The sequence below is a fragment of the Mastigoproctus giganteus genome, chromosome 7 (assembly GCF_048544385.1).
Source record: "Mastigoproctus giganteus isolate SK-2022 chromosome 7, ASM4854438v1, whole genome shotgun sequence".
Lineage (NCBI taxonomy): Eukaryota > Metazoa > Arthropoda > Arachnida > Uropygi > Thelyphonidae > Mastigoproctus > Mastigoproctus giganteus.
The window spans coordinates 227,260,938-227,282,949 of NC_143581.1; the positions used below are offsets into that span (position 1 = coordinate 227,260,938).

Below are 22,012 nucleotides of genomic sequence, written 5' to 3' on the forward strand. Positions count from 1 at the left end.
TATCCCTATCAGAACTACTCACAATATAAAATTATTTAATTTAATATGATGACTTTATTAAGAATTTATTAAAGTGAAGATGTTTAAGACATTAAACTTGAATGAAAAAATCTACAACTCACATATTGCCCCTCTCCCAGCTTATCATCTGTAAGCGTCAGCACAAAGGAATAGGAATCTGTCACCTAGGAAGTATAAAGAAAAAATGGTTACTATTGAAGTACTGTATTTCTTTTTCTGTTGATTTCGCTCTCTGCAAATAAAATGTAAATTATTTTTTTTTTCACTGTATTATTTGTTACTTGCTGTTTCTAATAATCCAAAGTCAAAGAACATATTTATGATTCGCTTACCCATAATTAAATATACCACAGCTTAGAAAACCCAGGAAAGAAACACAATTTTAATCACAGATAGGAATGGTGAAAGCAGATATGTGGGGAGAAGGATATACCATAACACTAGTTCCACGAAAAAAAAAAATAAATAAATAAGCTGAAAACGATACAGGAATTTATTTCACTGAAATCAAATAAAATTATTACTGCAAAGGATATTTTACATTACATTAGTGGTACCGCAGTAGTGGCCGAATCAGGCCAGGGACGTGTGAGAGTGAGGAACAGAAAGAGCCATTGTGTAGAAATTATTATGTTTATTAATATATCCCCACAGGGAGGTTGACAGTTATAATATGGATAACAACATATCTGTTATGTGTGTTTTACACTTCAAGTGGCTAAAACCGGTTCCCAAACTGTGCGCCGCAGCAGGGCCACCGCGGGATATTTTTAATTTTCGAGGGAAATATGTACAGCGATACTCGACATCTGTCGGACATCGTGTGAACTATTAGCTCGAGGTAGTTTACAGTTTCAAATGGATCCTGTATACACATTGAACAACTATGCTAAATTAACAGTTTCAACATTACTTGTTAATTTGTTTGCACCTAACTACTTAATAAACAGAACTGTTAGGTATTTCTTTCGGCCTATGGGCACGGTGAACCGAGAAAGTTTGGGAACCTCTGGGTTAAAGCATTATTAGAAGTCGAACCTGCCCAAATCAACTCGTTACTCGCTATTGTTCCTATGCTCACATCAATTTTCTCTTCCATCACAACAAAAAGTTATGTTGCATTTTGGTTTTGGCCTATCGATTGCTCCGGTCGAAATGGAATTTTGCACTTTATCTTTTCAGTGTGGTTAATATGTTTCCTAGTTATCGCGTTAAAAAAAAACTTATTTTCTGTTGTCTCCCTCGATTTCTCTCACAGGAGCATCTATGGTTCTTTTGCTTTTAGCAGGCCATGAGAAAAATGGGAGTGTTTTGGGTTTCACAGGAACGATGCCTCCTTGTAGAAGTGTTAATGTGGTTCTCCCAGACTTTTCCTTGTTTTTACGTGGGTGTCTATATTATTTTGTGACACGCTATTAAACACGGGGGAAACATAATATTGCTTCCTACATGGCCACGGGTTGGATACCCCTCCCCCGAACTAGTGTATAAAGCTAGCGACTGGAGGGAGTCTGAGTAATGTGTATGCGAGAAGAACTGGTAAGGCCAGGTTATGTCAAGGAACTGGATATATTCTTGCTGTGTGTAGCCGTATCCTAAAATTACCCCTACCAACCAACTTTTATCTCATTTATAATACGTCGTGAATAGTCAAACTAATAGAACAAATTTATCTGCGAAAAGATCTACACATCCCAAAAACTTCTTCATTCATTTCATAAATACACGTGGTCTCAGTTCCACTCTCAATGAAGTCTATTTTTCTCCACAATCTGCCAAGCCTCACTTTTCTAACAGAATCTCAATTATCGTTCACCTCCACCGCTACTCACCTCAGGTTCCCAGTTTTTCGCTGTTTGATTCCTTTCGCTTCAAAGAGTACTTGTGCATGTTCGTTCTGATATTCATTGTCAGAGATTTCCTAATCTGGAATCTCCACTTTTTAATCTCTTATTGATTTGACAATCAGAGATTAAAAAGTGGTTGTTAAAAAGGTTTTACAATAAGAGATTAAAAAGTGATTGTTCCATTCTGTCAAATTCATCTGTTGCTTCTACCTTTCTCCAAATTTTAAAAATCGCTCCGAAGTTTTTGGTTTCTTTCTTTCTTTGAAACTCGATTCTAACTTTCCTGACTGTGAAGTAATTTTTCTTAGCGATTTTAATGTTCATAACTGTAGCTGACTTCAATTTTTTTAAAAATTCTATAGGTATGACTGGTTGAGAAGCTGCTGATTTTACAATTACTAATGACCTCACTCAGCTTGTTTATTTAGCTACCAGAATGCCAAACAATCCTAATTACATGCCCGATACTCTTGATCTTTTCATTATAAAAAGCTCTCCAAAGTATAGAGTTAAGGGTCGGAAAAGAGGGAAGTTTCTTTTCTTCCATAATTATAGCTTACCTTTGAAGCATGTTATTTTTTCAGCTAATTCGATAAGAGTGTGATTGAGCCCTTGCGTACATGTATTTAAGTTGTTAATTTCGGAAAAAAAATATCTGAAAGATAAGCTGCTTGAAGAATCTTGATAGCAGAGGGTGATTTTTTTAATCTCATTGCGTAATGATAAGACTCGCTGAAGCACTTTTCCGCGAGACAGCCATCTGACTTCAGAGTAATATAGCAAGTATTCGTATTCCTTGCCAAAATCGGAACACATCTGGTTAAAAATTCGACAATTGAGAGCCCTTGATTTAATAAAATTGACCACCTGAATTATCTCATTTAACAGAGTGCACAACTCAGTTGACAGATTTCTTGAAGCAAGATTTTGTCTATGTAGGAAGCAGTTAAAAGTTTTTAACCTGCGGATTAACTTCTTTTACTCTTGCACAAAAGCCTTGCCGAGCTCCTAACATGCCGGTGCACCATCGGTGCATACACTGAAGCATTGATTCCAATTCAATCCTTCTTTCTTGAAAAAAGAATCTACCATTTGAAAAATATCTTCTCCTGTTATTCAAATAGATGAAATAGCAGCTGGTTTTATAAGATTTTCCCCAATGGTATGAGGCTTCTGCTTTGCAATCCGCCAAGCAACATGATAGGAAGCCAATGTAGCTTGTCGAGCAGAATATACAATACTGTTGTTTGGATCATCCAAACGTCGTCTTTTGATCTGTTCTTCTTTTCTTTAAAAGGGGAAAAAAAAAAAAAAAAAAAAAAACGGTGGTCTTTACCAGTAAACATGTTTCGTTTCAAAATGTCTTTTAAGTTTATTTGGCTTCAATTATTCATTACTGAATACTTCACAACATAGTACACACTGTGGTTTGTCTACTCCGCGATCATTAATCAACTTGTAGAAGTCCTCTGACTGTCCTCCAAACCACGACTCGGCATCAGAAATCACCCTCATTATCGGCAGCAAAATGTTTTCCACCAAAAAAAGGACTTCTAGGAAGGAAAGAGATGCGAGATCGGGGGAATAAGCTGGATGTGGCAATATTTCAAACACACCTTCATGAGCCCACCTCACTGCAATATGTGAAGAATGCTCAGGAGCACCGTCTTTTTTTCTTTTATAGCAGCACATAACTTTATGAGGATGTTGGAATCAGTTCTGTAGTCCTAAATTGGCAGAAGGTATACTCTATGAATGTTACGTATGCAGAGAGTATACTGTGCTTCTTAATCGAATTCCAGAGGGTATACCACACACACACACACACACACACACGTGTGTGTGTGTGTGTGTGTGTGGTATATCCTCTCATTTTCAAATAAATTGAAAATGAAAATTGATAGTGTTATAGCTGTTATCAGATTTGGGGGAAACATATTTAGAAAATGGTCGAATATAGGTAAGGCAAATATGCTTGATCTGATGTCAGCTGAAATAAATAAATATTGATACATCATCAGGTATTTCATCAGGGGACTACACCTGATCATGTATCAGCAACTGCGTTTCTACACACACACACAAATCCAGAGGGTATACAGCGTATACCCTTCACTCCAGTCCTGGTTGGAATAATACTTCGCCGCCATAGTACAGCTCTTTTGAAGGTAATCTATTAGTGTTACACCATGCTGATCTCAAAAAACTGACAGCATCACCTTGCCAGCACTTGGTTGCACCTTTGTATTTTTGGAGTGGTAATTCTGCATTCTTCCATTGTTTTGACATTTGTTTAGTTTCGGGATCATAGTGATGGATCCAAGTTTCATTCATGATAACTAGCCGTGAAAAAAAAAAAAAAAAACAAACCACCTCCTCTTGCTTTTCCTGGCACATCCACATTTCGTGTGCACATATTCCCTTTCGTTCTTCTAATAAGGGGACAGAAGTCTAGCAGACACATTACTCATATGCAACTGTTGATGGATGGCGTTCTCCACAGATGACTTCCACAAAGTTCTCCCTAGCCCTAATCGCTAGCACAGTTGGCAGGATGCCGTCCTCCCCACATCTGGTGGAAAAGACCTGTCGGTGATGGGCGGAATTTTTATGGGCATTTTTCACAACGTCGCTGAGTCAATCGGTCTCAGGCGAGGGTAGTATGGTTTTTGCTCCTGGAAACTCGGGTTTTTCGTCCAGCAGTTTACTTATTTACTAGTTTAGAATGCTTGCTTCAAGGTTCACCATGACAAAAGAGTGGTTTCGCCAGTTGTAACGCGTTTGGAGAGGTCTGGATTCGATACCTACCATAGACTAGATAAATTTCTGAAGTCCGAAGACGTAGTTAGCAAAACTCAGGCAGTGGGAGTACGATATTTTCCTGAGTTATTCCAGGTTTTTTAGCCGGCCCAGCATGCAGATCGGCTCATGAACACATACGCTTACAATGGTGCAAAACAAGCTAAGTTCCTGGTGCGCCTAAAACCCAGCAACAATAAGCCTGTCTCAAGCACTTGAGGTTCTTGACTTTTAGCGCGAATTTTCGTTCACTAAATGTTTTTGATTAAATGTTTCTAGCAAGCTGCTACCACAATTTGTTTTTGAGTACTCTTTTATTCTACTCGTTTCTTTTGCCAAAAATATCATTTTGATTCCTGATTGTTGATGGTTGTGCTTTTTTTTACAGTGCATTGTGCATCTTGGTTGGGTGTTTGACGTACGAACTCTCAATTTTGATGAAAGAAAACGTTGATTATCGCGTGATATCCGATTTAAGCTGTTTTCGCCCATTTTGAAACGTTGGATCCAACATAAACTCTCGAAAACAAGCATAGACACTTGTCATTCGAAAGTCTCAATTTAAATTTACGCAACGTTCTGAACTATACGGCGTGCACATGCTTACAGTACAACTTATATCGAGTGTTAGTGTCAAACAACGTTAACTACAAAATAATTTTGTAGTTAACAACGCTGTTTGACACTAAACCCTCAATATACTCGTATCTGCAGAGAAAAGAACCACTTGTATTTTACAATATCCGAAAGCTTTTGTCAGGACAATGCATATCGATGCGGATAAATGTCAATACACACAAAAAAATTACGTGTTTCAAGCACCTTGTGATAATAGTCATTGTATTTAGGACATTTGACATCACGTAATAGCATTTAAAATATATGGATTTATTTTTTATATGGGAAGCATTTCACGAAAGCAAACCTCGTTCCTCTTATAGAAATAAGAGGCGCCTGGTGGTAATTAATTTCAATTTTTGTCATTTTTCCCATCAGTTGTTTCTCTTATCCCGCCTATTAGAACATATCTAAGAGAACTCTCTCTTAATAATTAGGACGCCAATTATTTAAATCCTCATAATACATCCACAAGAACAATGTACACACAAGTTATGATTCTGAATACAAATAAACCAGTGACCCACGGTAGAATCAGTGCTTGTGTATGTCACTGATCACAAAACTATGGAACACCGACCGTTTAACAGATGTGCCCAATGATAACAAACACAATACACAAGCACTGGCCTACCAGTGTCCCATACCAATTACCTTCTCGTTAACAAAACACTCACCTCTCTGTCCAGTTCTTTGTTAAGGTACACATTAGCCTCAGTACTACCCAATCTCTCAATTCGCAAGAGTTCGGCAGCCACTGGTCCCACAACCCCAAACGTAAGAACATCTCCATCGGCATCTTCGCCTTGTAGTTTGAAAAGTAATTTTCCTGCAATAAGACAAAAGGAGAGGAAGAGAGAGCGAGATAATGTCACAAAGTATCAATAGAAGACAGTCCATTTGGCCAAATAATAGTAAAATAGATTAATAAATATAATTACACCAAAAATTTAAATATATTTTGAATTTGAAAAGGGTTTCAATTTAATTTGAAATCTCTAACACTTACCTACTGTGTCTGGTCCTTCTTTCACTCTTACTATTATTTCAGTAATTCCGCTCAGGACAAACTTTGGCAACGAGTTCCCTTTAGCTGTAACAAATGCACGAAATCAATTATTCATGTCGACAGCAAAGCTTAATGTCAAAATCTATTACGAACAATGTCAGGATATCAGTCTTCCTTGTCCCTGGGAATTTTAATCTTTTAACGGTTGCTTCGTGAAAGTATTACTTTAGATCTAGGTGTTCTATTACTTCGTGACCCTACAGCACGATCTACAAGGGAAGGGAATTAATGTTAAGCAAAAGGAAGTCAAGGAAGCCCAGTTCAAACTCACCAACACGTATTTAAATTTCAAGTTTTAGTCTTCTATTTCCTGATTTCTATCGCACTAGTATTTCCATATCGTTGGCTCCATTATTCTCTATTAATAAAGTCCTTCTGCCGCTCCCACCCCCATGGATAGGCAGTACATAAAACAGGCACTCCTCTCCTGCCTGGGACTGTGCGTTTTAATATCCGTGTGTGTTTCTAATGGACCAGGGAACAATCAGCAATCAACGGGTTTTACATAATTATCATGCACAAGTGGTTCCTAAATGCTGGTTACGGTCAGGTGATCATAGTTCGTTGTTCCGGGTCATAAAGGTCAGAGAGTAGACCGGTTTTTCGACACTTAGCGTAAGGTCAAAGGGAGGTAACAGTATTTGTACGAAGTAAAGCATTTACACAAAAATTGACAAGTTTTACCAATCTCTGACTCCCGTACTTTATAAAGATGAAACGGAATAACGCAGGATATTGTGTACGGGAACGTACTCTCACTACTGCAATAAGAGTTTATGATAATAGTTTCATTCTCTGGGTTCTTGAACTTTGATCAGCCTGTTGGGTCAAGTGTAGATAATATGGTAACTTACCAATGATTTTCATCAGCTTTTAATATAAAAATAAATAACTCACTCAATACCACTAATTAGTCAAAATTCATTATATACTCAAAACAAACCAAAATGTAGGCGAGCATTCTGGTCTTTTGCCAAAACTATTGGCCGTCACTTCTGTCCATCGTGTACTCCTGTTACAACCTGATGGTTCTAAATACTGCATCCTGCTTTTATTCTAACTCTTGTATCGGCTATCTTGGTAAGCCACTTCTTGTCATACCCATGGTGGAAAAGACCTGAGTTCGAATCCTGTCGATGACGGGAGGAATTTTTATGGGTGTTTTTCACAATGTGGCTGAGTTAGGCGGTCTCAAGCGAGGGTAGCATAGTTTTTTCTCTTGGAAACTCTGGTTTTTCGTCCAGAAAAACAAAAAATCGGCCTCACAACACACAATTCACAGACAATATACACGGAGCAACATGGCCTATTAGATCCTACCAACTGTGTTATCCACGAGGGCTTCCTGGTATCAAAATGGCCAGAAACAATATAACAGTATTCATACTGCACAGACATAACATTACACACATTTCTGGCTTTTACAGAGTTCTGTATTCATTACAAGATACCAAGGCGGAGTTCATCTGACGTTCAGGTGTCGCCCTGCGTAAGACACTATACGTATCTACATGCCTTGACGTTTCGAAAGCTTTGATCGTATTTGGCATTCATGTTTTCTAAACAAGCTCACAACTTATGGACCGGCTGTCATTTACAATTGGTATCCAGTTTTTCTCTCTGCTCACTGCAGCTGATGGTAGACAGCTCTCTGCCCTCTAGCATCTCCACTAACGTTGGCATTTTGCCATCACTGTCACCCTATTATGTCACTGTCCACAAACATTATTTAAACTAATTTAGCATTAACTCCCATGAACTGTGAGAACAATAGTCACTACTGTAAATGGCATATATATTGTTCAGTTTGATTTATCCCTATATAATTTAATATCATCTTGTTTTTGTTTTTTTAATGTTTTCTAGGATTTAGTGTTTTGTAACACATCTTATTTGTAAACCCCTGGCCGTGAAGGGAAAGTTGCAATACCTTGTAACCAGTTAAAATAAAATGTTGCAATAGTCTCTCTCTCAATGTTGTTATCTCAATATCTCAATGTAGTGTTCACCATCCCGGAATATTCGTTCTTAGCTTGAAAAAAAGAGATATGAATATCTTACCTGTAAGTATCCTGAAAGTTCCCAGCAACACCAGGATAATTACATGAATAGCCTTGACTGTCTGCATACTATCATGGTACTGGCGGTAGAAGAGCCATCTACAGCTGAAATAAGAAAATTGAGCATTGCTTTTAAAATTAACAAACAAGTCAGTTATAAATTTTTTCATTCCCTTAATTTACATTTAATATCGTTTTTATCATGTGCGCGTACAGTATATGGTTAATTAATGATTATATATATATACATTTTAAATGTACCGTATTTCCCCATGTGGCGCCTCCGTAGCCAGGGGGGAAGGAGCAGCAGTGTCGTAGCACATGCTTCTTGATTAGACCGGGGTTCGAGCCCGTCACCATCAAATACGGAGGATGCGGAAAGGTCAGGGAATGACCACCGCATATCCCGGAGCAATATGGCCTTAGTTGCTAATGCTCCTAAAAACCAAATAACAAACAAACAACATTTCCCCATGTATAAGACGCACCTTAATTTTGGGGCCCGAAATTTGAAAAAAAAAAAAAAAAAAAAAAAAATGTATTACATAAAGTTATTGAACTCAAGTTTTATTCATCATAAAATTCATACAACTCCTCATAACTTGAATTCAGCACTGTACGAAAATCTTTTCTGTTCTGCCCAGAAATCAGAAATGGATTTTACGAAAATCCATTTCTGATTTCTGGGCAGAACGTGGCAAAACGTAACCTAATATACCGGTAACAAGTGCGAAACACTGAGCGCAAAGACAACAAGCGCGAAAAAGCGGGAAATGCAAGTAAAAAAAATCTACAACCACTGTATAAGACGCACCCAGTTTTTTGACCCCAAATTTTTCGAAAAAAGGTGCGTCTTATACATGGGGAAATACGGTATATTTTTATCGAGCTTATTTCTGTTATGTATATTTATTTTTTAATAAATAATAATAATAAATAAGCCAAATGACATAAAATGCAGATCCTTTCGTTCTCACACATATATATATATAACGTAAGGGGACCCATACATGAAATAGTTATTTCGGGGGGGGGGGGGGGGGGGGGGATAAAAAACTCCCCCCCCACAAGTTAAGTTTGGTTTGGGTTTTTTTTTTTTAGGAGCATTAGCAACTAAGGCCATATTGCTCCGGGAATATGCGGTGGTCATTCCCTTGACCTTTCCGCATCCTCCGTATTTGGTGGTGACGGGCTCGAACCCCGGTCTAATCAAGAAACGTGTGCTACGCACTACTGCTCCTTCCCACCTGGCTACGGAGACGCCAGACACAAGTTAAGTAAATTTATACGATTTACAAAAGTATATTCAATAATACAGGGCTAACCTGACATTATTACATCATTTAAAATTTCCTAAACATTTTAAAATCGATATTTCCATATTAATGATATGATCCGTTACTCGTCAGCGACGTATATACGTCAGACATTCGTAACAAACTGTTAGTGACATCTGACGGACAAAAGCGTTACAAAATTTGAATTTTATATATTACATTTAATTTATTAACAAGTTAGTTAAGAAATCATCGCTCTTAACGATCTATAAATGAGCAAAACAAATAAAATTACAATCGAGAAGCTATTGATGAGTTTAAAAAATAAAATGTTCTGTTTATTTATATCGTGACTTAACTACAGAAGTCAGTGGAGTTTACACCTAATCATTTTTACAAGGATATTATTACCGTATTTAACATTCACGTGGGTTCGAACCACGGTCAAATAATTTTTTTAATATATAAAAAATAATAATAATTAAAAAAGGCACTTAACTGCTTATGACCATCTCCACACTGTCATTTGTCGGTGCAGTTTGTAGCAGCATGATTCGTTCTCTTCATATGCACAGGATTTGGTGACCGCGTTTTTGCTCTTCGACCAGTGTTCTAATCTCGATAATATACTGGTTTTCAAGAGCTGATATTTACAAATTTAGCAGCTCACTATTACGTACACTAAGTTATAAATTTTCAAGATGTGATTTCTTCTTACTGTTATAATTTACGTTTATTTTCAATTTTGACCGTCAGATGTCACTAACGGATCACTAGTCTTAAGCAAACGATAAGTTTCAGAAATGTACGTAAGCGAGATTGCTGCTGAACAGTGAAACGAAAAAATTGATTTTAAAATATATGAATAAGTTCTAAGCTATTTGATTTTAATGAAACATAGCTACTGATAAAACGATCATTTACATACCAATAAAATTTTTATTTCATTCTTTTTTATATTTCCAGAGTTCGTTACAGCAGAATTTAGACTTGCGTTATTCTGCATATCGAATTATTCTTTACAGTTCATATTAACATGTTAGCTTAAATCGCATAACCTACAACAGAAAACGAAATGTAGTAGTAGTAGTAGTAGTAGTAGTAGTAGTGGTGGTACTGAGCAGGCGTATGAGCTTATGAAGCATCAGCCGGGGGAAAAAAAATTACAAAACAATCCCCTCTAAATATTTGTCCAGTTCCTCCTTCAATTTATTTAACCTATCAACTTCCACAACGACAGATGGATGTTTGTTCCAGCAATTAACCACCCGCTGGCTAAAGGCAAATTTCCGCACATCTATTCTACTTCTGTCCTTCCTCAATTTCAATTTATGCCCCCTTAGGTTCTTAATCTGAACAAGTGGAAGAATCCCATCAGAATTCAGCATACTCAACCCATTCAAGGCATTATACATTATACCTGCGAGGTGATCTGACTGCGGTGTATTTGTACACCGCAGTCAGATCACCTCGCAGGTGCCTAGTCTCCAGCTGCTGCAATTTGCAGAACTTAAGCCTCTCTTGGTAAGAGGATCCCTCCATTCCCCTCACCAATCTTGTTTCTCTTATCTGTACACGCTCAAGCAAATCTACATCCTTCCTAAAATGAGGCCTCCAGACCTGCACGCAGTACTCAAGGCGTGGCCTGACCATTGCCTTATACAGAGGGACAATCACCTCCTTTTCCCTGCTAACAAAATTCCTGTATATTATTGACAATACCCCATAACCTTCCCTGGCAGCCTGTCTGCATTGCTCAGAAAACTTCATATCTGACTGCACAATTACTCCCAGGGCTTTTTCATTTTCTACCTCCTTAAGTGTAGCACCACACAGTTGGTACACTTCTCTGCGGTTACTTCTACCCATATGCAGTACTTTGCATTTTTCAATGTTAAACTTCAGTTGCCGCTTCTCAGCCCATCTGCCCAAATTTTCTAGATCCTGTTGCTGTAACACACTGCCATTACTGTCATTAACAACCCTGCCAACCTTTGTATCATCTGCAAACTTCGATAATAAGCCTGGATATACCTTCATCAATATCATTGATAAATATACAAAACAACAGTGGACCCAACACCGAATCCTGTGGGACTCCACTAATAACATTAGTCCACGAAGAGCAGCACCCATTCATTACCACGCTCTGTCTTCTCCCACTCAACCATCCTTTTATCCATTGTAGCAACTTACCCTTAATACCATTCTGCTCCAATTTGTACAGTAGTCTTTCATGCGCAACAGTGTCAAAAGCTTTCCTGAAATCCAAGTATATGATATCAAAATTATTTCTTGCATCCAGTTCCTTTGTAACCACATCATAATAACCAATCAATTTTGTCAGACAAGACTTTCCCTTAACAAACTCATGCTGTGCCTGAATTATTGCTGCAGTCTTGTCTAGATGATCCTGCAATGCATCTTTAACCAGTGACTCCATTATTTTACCCGGAACAGAATTTTAATAATAATAACTGGTCTGTAATTACTCGTGTCACCCTTCGATCCCCCTTTTTGAATTGGGGACACATTTGCACATCTCCAGTCCGTGAGGACCTCCCCTGAGTCCAAGGATGCTCTCATAATTATGGGATGCTCTCATATACTTCCTTTGCGGCCTCCTTTAATATAACTGTATAGATCCCATCCACCCCAGGTGCCTTTCTTATGTTTAACTTCAACAATTTCTCCCCCACTTTGTTCTCAGTTATTACAAAATCATTAAGCACCCTGCCACAATTTGATAACCTTGTGGCATTTTCAAACCTTAATAACTCCTCATGTGTGAATGAAGATGCAAAATACTCATTCAGTTTGTTTGCTATCTGAGCAGATCATCAACAGTCGATGCCCATAGAGTACTGTTCGGCGCTTTCGCTCTGGCCCCAACATATGAGGAGCTCATCAACTTTATTATTGTCGTTATTTATATGTATCCATGAGCGCCAGCTGGATATTTTTCAAGGTGGTGAATGTGGGAATAAATTTTTTTTCACCAAATTTTCGAATACATACATTTTTACAATTAAGTTAAGTTTGACTAATTTACATGTACAGCCGAGCCAATGTTTCGTGATCGGGAGAAAGTACTATGGTTAATATATATTTTATCGTATGATGTGAGCAATACACGAAGGAACCAGTTTTTTCCTCCGTGTATCGTGACCGTGAGGTCCACCCGGAGAGTATGGCACCATCGTAATATCCAATCCCAAGGCGGGATTCGAACCCGCGACCTTTGGGTTGCCAGGCAGGCACTTTACCCACCTGGCTAACCCGATCGGCTTTTTTCACATGAAAACCCCAAACACAAGAGGTATTAGAACCTATAGTACTTAGTACCGTGCTTGGGTTGGAGGTTGAGAAGACGAAAGAAGATACTGCATTTGTTGACATTGGACTTGAACTTCTGTAGACTGTAATTTTCAGGAAATAAAATAAATAAATTTTCTGTTTATACTCCGGGACGACCAAATGATCAGAGGAGTTCACAAGATAGACAGAATACAAGAAACAGCACCGTATTCAGCAGTCACGGGCTTGAACCCCGGTCACTCAAGGCACGTGTACTTATGCACCCGCGCGCCTGACCACTAGGCTACGGCGGCCTTTACTAAAAAGGAACAGATGATATAGAATGTAGAGCCTTCGGTGAGGATATACGTATGAAGGAAGGTTGTTCCAGAAAACGGCAATTGAATGAATAAACGAGGAAGATGGGTTCTGTGAGTTTGAAATTGGACAGTATATGGATGTTGGCTGGTGGCGGCACGTGTTCGGACTGTTTGAAAGAGAGAGCGGGAATTATAGAAGCCAATTCAGAAGAACAGTGCCCATGGAAGTATCTGTAGAAAAGGCATGCAGCAGAAACAGTACGTCTGTGAGACAGCGAGTGGAGAGACTCTGTTAAAGATGAGTCATTAATTAACCTAACTGCCCTCTTCTGAATGGAATCGAGAAGCCTGAAAGAAGTTTTGAGGGCACCGCCCCAGATGTCGGAACAATATTCCATGGTAGGGCGGATTTGCGATTTGTACAGAGTGAGCAGCTGTTTGGAAGAAAAGTAACGCCGAGAGCGAAAGAGAAAATCAAGTTTATTAGATGCAGAGGAAGCAATATTTGTAATGTGCCAAGAGAGATTAGAAGTCAAGGTAATCCCCAAAAAAGATATATCAATTTGCCTAGAAATCGGAGTGTCACCAAAGAGCAGCAGAAGAATCCTTTTTGCGAGATATAAGACAAGACTGAGTTTTAGAATGGTTGAAATCAGCTAAGTTGTCTTTGCCCCACAGGAGAATTACCTGGAGAACGGCATTTAAGGAATTGGCAGCGGATATTTGAGAAGTTCAAGCTGATTGAGCAGGCAAGATTTCTCGAACTGTAAAGTGGAATGCAATGTGCTGTCATCGGCAAAACTATGGATAGGATTTCCGGTCAGTGGAAGAAGGTCATTAATATACAAGAGGAAAAGAATGGGGGAAAGAACTGAACCTTGAGGGACACCAGAATTAGTGGAGAAGTTAGAAGACAAAGAGCCATCTACCATCACCCTCAGTGAGCGATCAGAGAGAAAACTGAATAATCAATTACAAAAAACAGTTGGCAAACCATAAGATGGAAGCTTGTTTAGAAGACCTTTATTCCAAACACGATCGAAAGCCTTTGAGATGTCAAGAGCAACTGCTTAAGTTTCACCGAACTTTTCCATTGAATTAGTCCATAAATGGGTAACATAAGCCAGAATATCACCAGTGGATCGACACTGACGGAATCCATACTGGCGATCGTTGATCAGACGGAAGGTTTCTAGGTAGTTTAAGAGTTGGCGGTTAATTGATTTCTCCATTACTTTAAAAAGAGTAGAAGTAATTGCAATGGGACGATAATTGGATGGGAGGGATTTGTCACCCTTTTTATGAACTGGCTGGATATAGCAAATTTCCAAATAGAAGGAAAAACACCTTTTGAATAAGAAAGTGAAAAAAGGCGGCAAAGAATAGGAGTAAGTTCAGGAGCACAGGTTTTGAGAACAAGTGAAGAAATACCATCAGGGCCTGGAGCTTTCTTAGCATCAAGATTTGTCAAAATCCTTCTAACGAAAGACCACAGGAGGCTTTGAATGGAGCGTGTTGGGAATGGTGGGAGGTGTTTTACCAAGATCATTAATACATGAGTTGTAATAAAAATGGGATGCTAGCAGGTCAGCTTTATCCTTGGCTGAAGTGACAACAGAACCATCTGTTTTTGACTGAGGTGGGAGCAGGGATGGTCAAAAGTTGCTGCCAATAGCTTTGGCAAGAAACCAGAATGCTCGGTTACCATTAGGGCAAAAAGCAAGTTTTCTACTCGTAGCCTGTTCAAAATCTAGTTTGGACTGATTAATAACTGCTTTACAATTGTTGCGAGCTTTGATGTAGGCAGAAAATAAAACTGAAGAATTGGAAACAAGCGAATTACGATAGCAACATTCTTCTCTTGAACAGACTTAGCACACTTATTGGAAAACCAAGGTTTAGATAAAGGGCGAGATTTTACAAAGGGGTGTGGAATAAAGGATTTCATTCCTGCAAGAATAATTTCACTGACACGATCTGAGCGAACGTTGACATCAGAAGTTTTGAAACAGTAATCCGACCAAGGAAACGAAGAAGAGAAATCTTGTAGGTCATCCCATTTTGCATTGTTGTAATGCCAAAAACATGAGGTTGGGAATAGCCATAAGATAAAGGCTCCATTGGAGAAGAGACAATCACCAAGTTGTGATATGAGGTGCCTAAAGGACCATTCATTTCGACCGTGTACTTAGAAGGGTGGTTTGTAAGAAAAAGATCAAGCATGTTGACTGTATGGTTAGGATTGTCCGGTATTGTTGTAGGTAAATGAACAATCTGTGCGAGGTCATGAGTAATTGCAAAAGCTTCAGCATCTCGACCAGCTGGGTCGGTGTGACTATAAAACGGAAGCCAGCTGGAGTTGTGAACATTAAAATCACCAAGGAAAATTACCTCACTGTTAAGAAAATTGGACTGGAGAAAGTCAAGTTGCAAAGAGAGGAAGTCAAAGTCAAAGTGAAGTCAAAGCTCCAAGTGATTATTGGAGTTGGGAGAAGGGTAAAGACAACAGATTAATTTGACAGAATGAGGTGGAGAGATTTTAAGCGATTCCAAATTACCAAGTCTCTGACAGGGAATATCGGAACGGATATATGCACAAGTACTATCGTTGAGGCGAAAGGAATCATACAGCGAATAATTTGGGCAACTAAGATGAGCAGTAGTTGAATCAGTCGATAACTGAGATTCTGTCAGAAAAAGTACATGAAGTATCGCAGACTGCAAGTGGAATGAGAGCACGATAAAATTGGCACCACAGCTCAAATATTTAGGTATTCTCCTAGACAGCAAACTATCCTTTCAGCCACACCTTAAATACATCAGAACGAAGATCAGGAACTACTCGGCCCTGGTGGCCAGGGTCTCACGTAGAGACTGGGGCCTCAACAAGAGAACCCTGGCACTCTATTATAAGACAGTTTTCATACCAGCAATCTCATATGCTTCGGCCATATGGTACGATAAGACCACACTAGTAGTGAATAGAAGAACTCTGGATTCTACCCAGCGATCCATCCTTCGTGCCATAACCCGCGCCTGCAGTACAGTGAGTACACCAGCCTTACAAGTAATAGCAGGAACGCTCCCATTAGACCTAGAAATCGTTAGAACTGGAATGCTCTGTTACCTTTCCAAAGGAGTCCCAGTTACCTTCCTGAATTTTACAACTGATCCCACTAATAATAGGAAGGCAGAAAAAGTACGCTTACAGAACCACCTGCTACAGGAGTGGCAAAACAGATGGGCTGGTACCACCAAAGGAGAGATCACCCGCAAGTTTTTTCCACACACAAATAGAGTATACCCGAAATCACCATCATGGTTCTTCCCATGGTTCTTCATACAACATACTTAATAACAGGGCATGGCCCCTTCAATGCAAAGCTCGCTGGCTTCAGACTCACAGACAACCCAAATTGCACTTGTGGAGAAATAGAAGACTGGAACCATCTTATGTTTGACTGTCTCATATATGAAGACCTAAGATGTATTCTAATTGCAAAAGTGAGATATCTTCCAAGAGGACAAGAATTTCTCCTCCTTGAAACCGAAGAGGATTATAAAGCATTGTCACGATTCGCCCAGGACCTCTTCGCGAGAAGAAGGGTACAAATTGCCATTCACTGAGAAAAAGAAGAAATGCCACTCAACCATGACAACGCAAAGACAAAACTAATCACCAACCAGCATTTCTCCTCTTTAAATGAAAGAAGATTAAAACCGAAAAACTTGATAATAGACTGCAAACACAACCTCAACAACCTGAACTGCAAAGACAGGACTTGTCCCAGGAATGACCTACAATCCTAGAAGTTGACATCTTTTTAGAAGAAGTAGAACTCAAATAGAAGACCTACCATGGACTTGACCTCATTGCAGCTCTGCTGCCAGCGCAACAGGCTATACCTGTGCTCTCTTGCACTGTACTTTCTTTCCACTTCCCTACGGAGGGAAGGAGATGGTTTCACTGTCTCTTCCCCTCCTCGCCCTCCTTTTCCTCCTAGTGGGACATGGGCCTGCCCCACTGACCACAGGGGTCACCTCCTCTATCGACCCCTTACTTCCTATTTCCTCCCCCCTAGCCTTCAGTCTCTTCCCTACTCTGTTCACTTTCACAGCGTAACCCCACATAGTCTAAATTTAAATCTCTGACCTGGGGTCACCTTCCCTATTGGCTCCATATTTCTGGCTTTCCCTCACCTGTCTTCAGTCTCCCCCCTACTCTGCCTAAACACTAGCGGATGTCAAAATTAAAAAAAAATAATAAAAAAAAAAAAAAAAATTGTCAAAATTCCAAATGCATACGAAAACCCCTTTGAGTCTACCTTTCAGCGACTACTTCCCAATACTATTAAATTATTTTATTTATTTATTTTTATTTTATTTTATTTTATTTATTTTTATTTTTTTTACTTATTTATTTATTTTTATTTTTTTATATTTTATTTTATTATTTATTTATTTATTTATTTTTTTTTTTAGGTCCTTGCCACTGAAATCTCAGGAAATTAGGTGGCAGGACCTGCCAGAGTGAAAACGTAAAATTACTGGGTATCTGGTCTGCCTCCACGAGGCATAGTGTGGAAAACGTTGGGCCCCAGCAGGGGTCTAGCGGCTAAATGGCCAGAAGAACAACGAAACATAACACTACACTTACAAAATCCATACACTTTTAAATCTCTGGCCTTCCCAGTGAACTGGTACACCTACAATGAAAGCAACGCGGAGATGGGGGAAACCCCTGGTGCCGTCAGACACGAACACACTATACACTGCAAGTGGAAATGGACATCTTTAAGATTACAATTGAGACCACGTATATTTGTGAATTGAACTAGGAGTAATTCATAATTTATAATAAAAAATAAACAAAGAAAGAATGAAAGAGCAACGACTTTAATGTACGAACCAAAAGAATTTAATTTCTGCTCATCGGCCATTTCCATTCAGCAAAAGGTAACAGGGTATCCAGTGTTTAGTTATAATATGTATACTGTATATAGATAGACTATGTGATATTATGAAATAAATAAAAAATAATAAAAGAAATAATAATTGCCAAATATCTATTGGTCCAGAATTTAATTATATCTGGGAAGGCTTGACAAATTGCCGTAAAAGAGCCAAATATAAAATTTAACGAAAATCCATATACTGAGAGTCTAGTTATTACATAAGGAGTTTAGTTATTGCTGACGTACGAACGGACAAAGAAATGATAATTGCTGAATTTTCATTGGCCAGATTTTAATGAAATTGAAGATCGCTCGATATGTTTTTTCCTAAAAGAATCCGCATGTAATAACTCGACTATCAGCAAAAGTTTCAAATAGCTTGACTTAAAAATAGGCGAGATAGATAGATATAATTTCAAAAATGCCTTTTAATTGAAACATCCTGCGTATCCAGGTTTTCCTTGAAATAAGTGCAGTAAATTTGGAGGGTGTGTTCTACGGACCAAAACAATGGACAAAAAAAAGTTACATAAACATGGATTTGTTAATAAAATAAAGCTGTTCAAAGATTTTTTTTCTCAGTAGTAGAATAATTGTGAGGACTTTGCAGCAAAGCAGGAAAAGTGCGTGCGGAATTAGTGTGCAACAATATGTTTTCAAAATATTGATAATATGTCAATTTGAAAAATTATAATCAAGGTGATTCAGTCAATTTTCCGATTTTTAAACAAGTGCATGGGATGGAACGATATATCCCCTATACTTGAAAGGTTATCGGGTAACATTCCAAAGAGGAAAGTGATGATAATTTCAAAAATGTTCCATATTAACGATATACCCTCAACCACAAAAGGCATATGGATTGTACTGACCCCTAAAGATATAACGGTATTTACAATTTCAGCTTGTCTTTATTTTATATCTGTTTCACTAAACAATTCCAGAAATACGTTATCAAACTGTTTAACCTTCGGTTAAACAGTTTTGATAACAAATACGTATTTCTGGAATTAAGTTCTGCTATCCTGCTGTTACGGAGAAATTTTTCGAATAACGCCCAGTTTTTGTTAACTAAAACTTTGTTCTGATTCATGTTTACATAATATCTTTTCGTTATATTAGCTCACAGAACACAGCTTCAATTTGCTGCACTTATTTCAGGTACGCCACCTATAATGGAAAATGCTTCAATTGTTTGGGCTACACTATGAAGAAAAATCGAATTGACACTAAATTTTTTCGCGACCTTGGAAGGGTTTGGGAAAATTTCATTCTATATTCCTCACAAATCCCCCTTTCTCCAGAAATCTGTACTGGTTTCGGATGTCGTATATTACTTGAGAAAAAAAATTCGGATCAACACCATCTCTCTCTCTCTCTCTCTCTCTCTCTCTCTCTCTCTCTCTCTCTCTCTCTCTCTCTCTCTCTGTGCCTTTGTAAACAGTTAATCCCGTAGTACATCCTTAATAATGGATTCCCTAACTTTTCTTCCTGCCACAGAAGTTAGCCTTATAGATCTGTAATTGCCCATTTCCCCCTTGGAACCATTGTGAAATTGGAGAGACATTTGCACATCTCCAACCTGCTAGGACTTCATGTGGGGCAGCAGTTCGATTTGATTTAATATGGATAATAACCGCGCTACTCTCCTTAATTAAGACTGCCGTTTTGGAAGTCAGCTCTATGATGTCATTAGATTAATCCTATTAGCTACTCGTTTCCTTTTCACATTCACGTGACAGTTTTTCTTACTAGTCCGTTTTAGTGATCGCAATCTTCTAGTTCCCAATAAGTATTATTTGCACCACTGAAATGCCAGCCCAGAAAAATGCTCATATGTGAATGAATAAATAAATATTGATGATAAAAAAAAAAAGATTTACGAGCTGTCCGTTTAGTCATCAATGCTGTTACCAAAGCTATCCTGTGAACTAATATGGTTAAGTTTCTTCCATCGTTATTGTGTCCGACTTTGTCAATTCGTACTGTATTACCTTCGTTGTTGATGTGCTAATTCTGTCTCTGCGTTCTACATCAATGATTTGTTGACGTTCCGTGCTGTATATCTCTACCATTTATCCATGCGTTGACATTAGTAGCAATAGTATTTTTACATTAGTAGCAGTAGTAATGGCAAATGATGCAAGAAAGCAAGCTTATATAGTATCAGCCCCAAAAAAACCTCCCATCCGTACCTTATAAGAATTTGTCTGGTTCTCCCTTCAGTTTATTCAACCCGTCCACACCACAACAACAGATGGAAGCCTGTTTCAACAATCAACCACCGCTGACTGAAGCCAAACTTGCACACATCTATCCTGCAATTGATACTTCACCAGAAATTCCAACAATTTAGATGAATTTTTGTGCTGGAACATACTTTGCTGCTCAACTCCACAAAGTCTCCCCTTGAACCAAATTCACGGCCTGGTCGCCATTTTAACTGTCACAATGGAGGACACACACACATTATGTCGTTAATAAACTAAAATTATCAGAGTGATAAATATAAAATATAGCTAGAACATTATAAATATTAATTTTTTGACATTTTCGGAAAATGCGATTATTGTAACCTTAGTTTCGGCTCAACTTTTCCTTCGTACGTTAGTAGAATTAAAATCGGGAAAAGTTTGTTCTGCTAAATCAAGCTAGCTCTTAAAACAGTTATAATATAAATTCAGGACTTACTGACGTTTGTTTTGAGAAACATTATTTACCTCTAAAGCAAGGGACAGTGCTACCAGGAAATAGTACCACCCCAAATAAAGCGTGCCCAATCTAATGTCCCACGTTTGACTAACATTTGAAAACAGTTTTAATTATAAAATAGATTTCTATATGCCATCTCACCCCATTATTACAATGCCGATCTGTATCTCCCCATATTAAAAATTCAGTGCATTGCCAACTACTGAGCTATTTATCCAATAACAGTGGGACCTCCATCACTTCTTGTTTGGGGCGTGGGGAAGGTGTCAGAAGAATATTTTATGGTAATTCACGCTTGTATTACTTTTGTCCATCAGATGTCGCTAACAGGTCACTAGCTTTGGTAGTCATGTTCAAATTACTGAGGCGCACATTGACATCTTTCGTGACCAGCTGATAAGCTCATTAATACTAGCGTTTAATTGTATTGAGAGTTCGTAACAAAACAGTCGTAAAGGTCATGGTGGTCAAGGATATGGCTATGTAAGATGATTTGGATAACTAATCACTTTATGCACTGAGCTGTGACGTGCTCTCAGAGTGTGTCGGAAAGAGTCGAACTTCTAATTACTTTGATGTCTCGATAGCATCTCGACGCTTATCGGTGAAGGCCCCACACTGCGCTGACAAATACATTACGATGTGGGTCAGGTATTACAAAGTGATTTGTAACGTGATTTATTGTGTTAATATCCCCAAGGAATTGCGATTGTTACCTTAGTTTGCTTACCACGAGAAAGTTCCTATCCCGAAACTAATTGGTATCGAGCTGTAGGAGGTTTAAAAAAAAAAAAAGTCACCGCAACAATGTGTCGGCGCCCATTACTTGAAGTGGTTGAGTCATTCTGGGCAATTCGAACAAGTTAGGAAGCGAATCTGGTTGTTTGCTTTCCATTTCATGCATCACAACTCCTGCGCTACAGAAAAATACGCGAATATTTTTGTAGTCGCATGAAGCGGAAACGTAAAGTCAATAAATGAAAGCTCGTTCTACGACACATTCAGACACCACATCGGTGGATCTGATCACGTGCATT

The 22,012-nt window shown here is 38.5% G+C and overlaps 1 protein-coding gene across 2 annotated transcripts in view; it reads right to left on the bottom strand.

Annotated features, from left to right (window-relative positions):
• The window catches only part of Cad88C (cadherin 88C), a 156,019-nt gene that overhangs the window by 93,853 nt on the left and 40,154 nt on the right, over positions 1-22,012 (bottom strand). For both annotated transcript variants that reach the window (XM_090378192.1, XM_090378191.1), the window contains exons 2-5: positions 8,416-8,519; positions 6,295-6,378; positions 5,963-6,114; positions 123-185 (exon numbers count right to left, since the gene is read on the bottom strand). In XM_090378192.1, coding sequence (XP_090234318.1) covers positions 123-185; positions 5,963-6,114; positions 6,295-6,378; positions 8,416-8,482 — 366 coding nt within the window. In that variant the 5' untranslated portion in view covers positions 8,483-8,519. The remainder of the gene's footprint in view (positions 1-122; positions 186-5,962; positions 6,115-6,294; positions 6,379-8,415; positions 8,520-22,012) is intronic.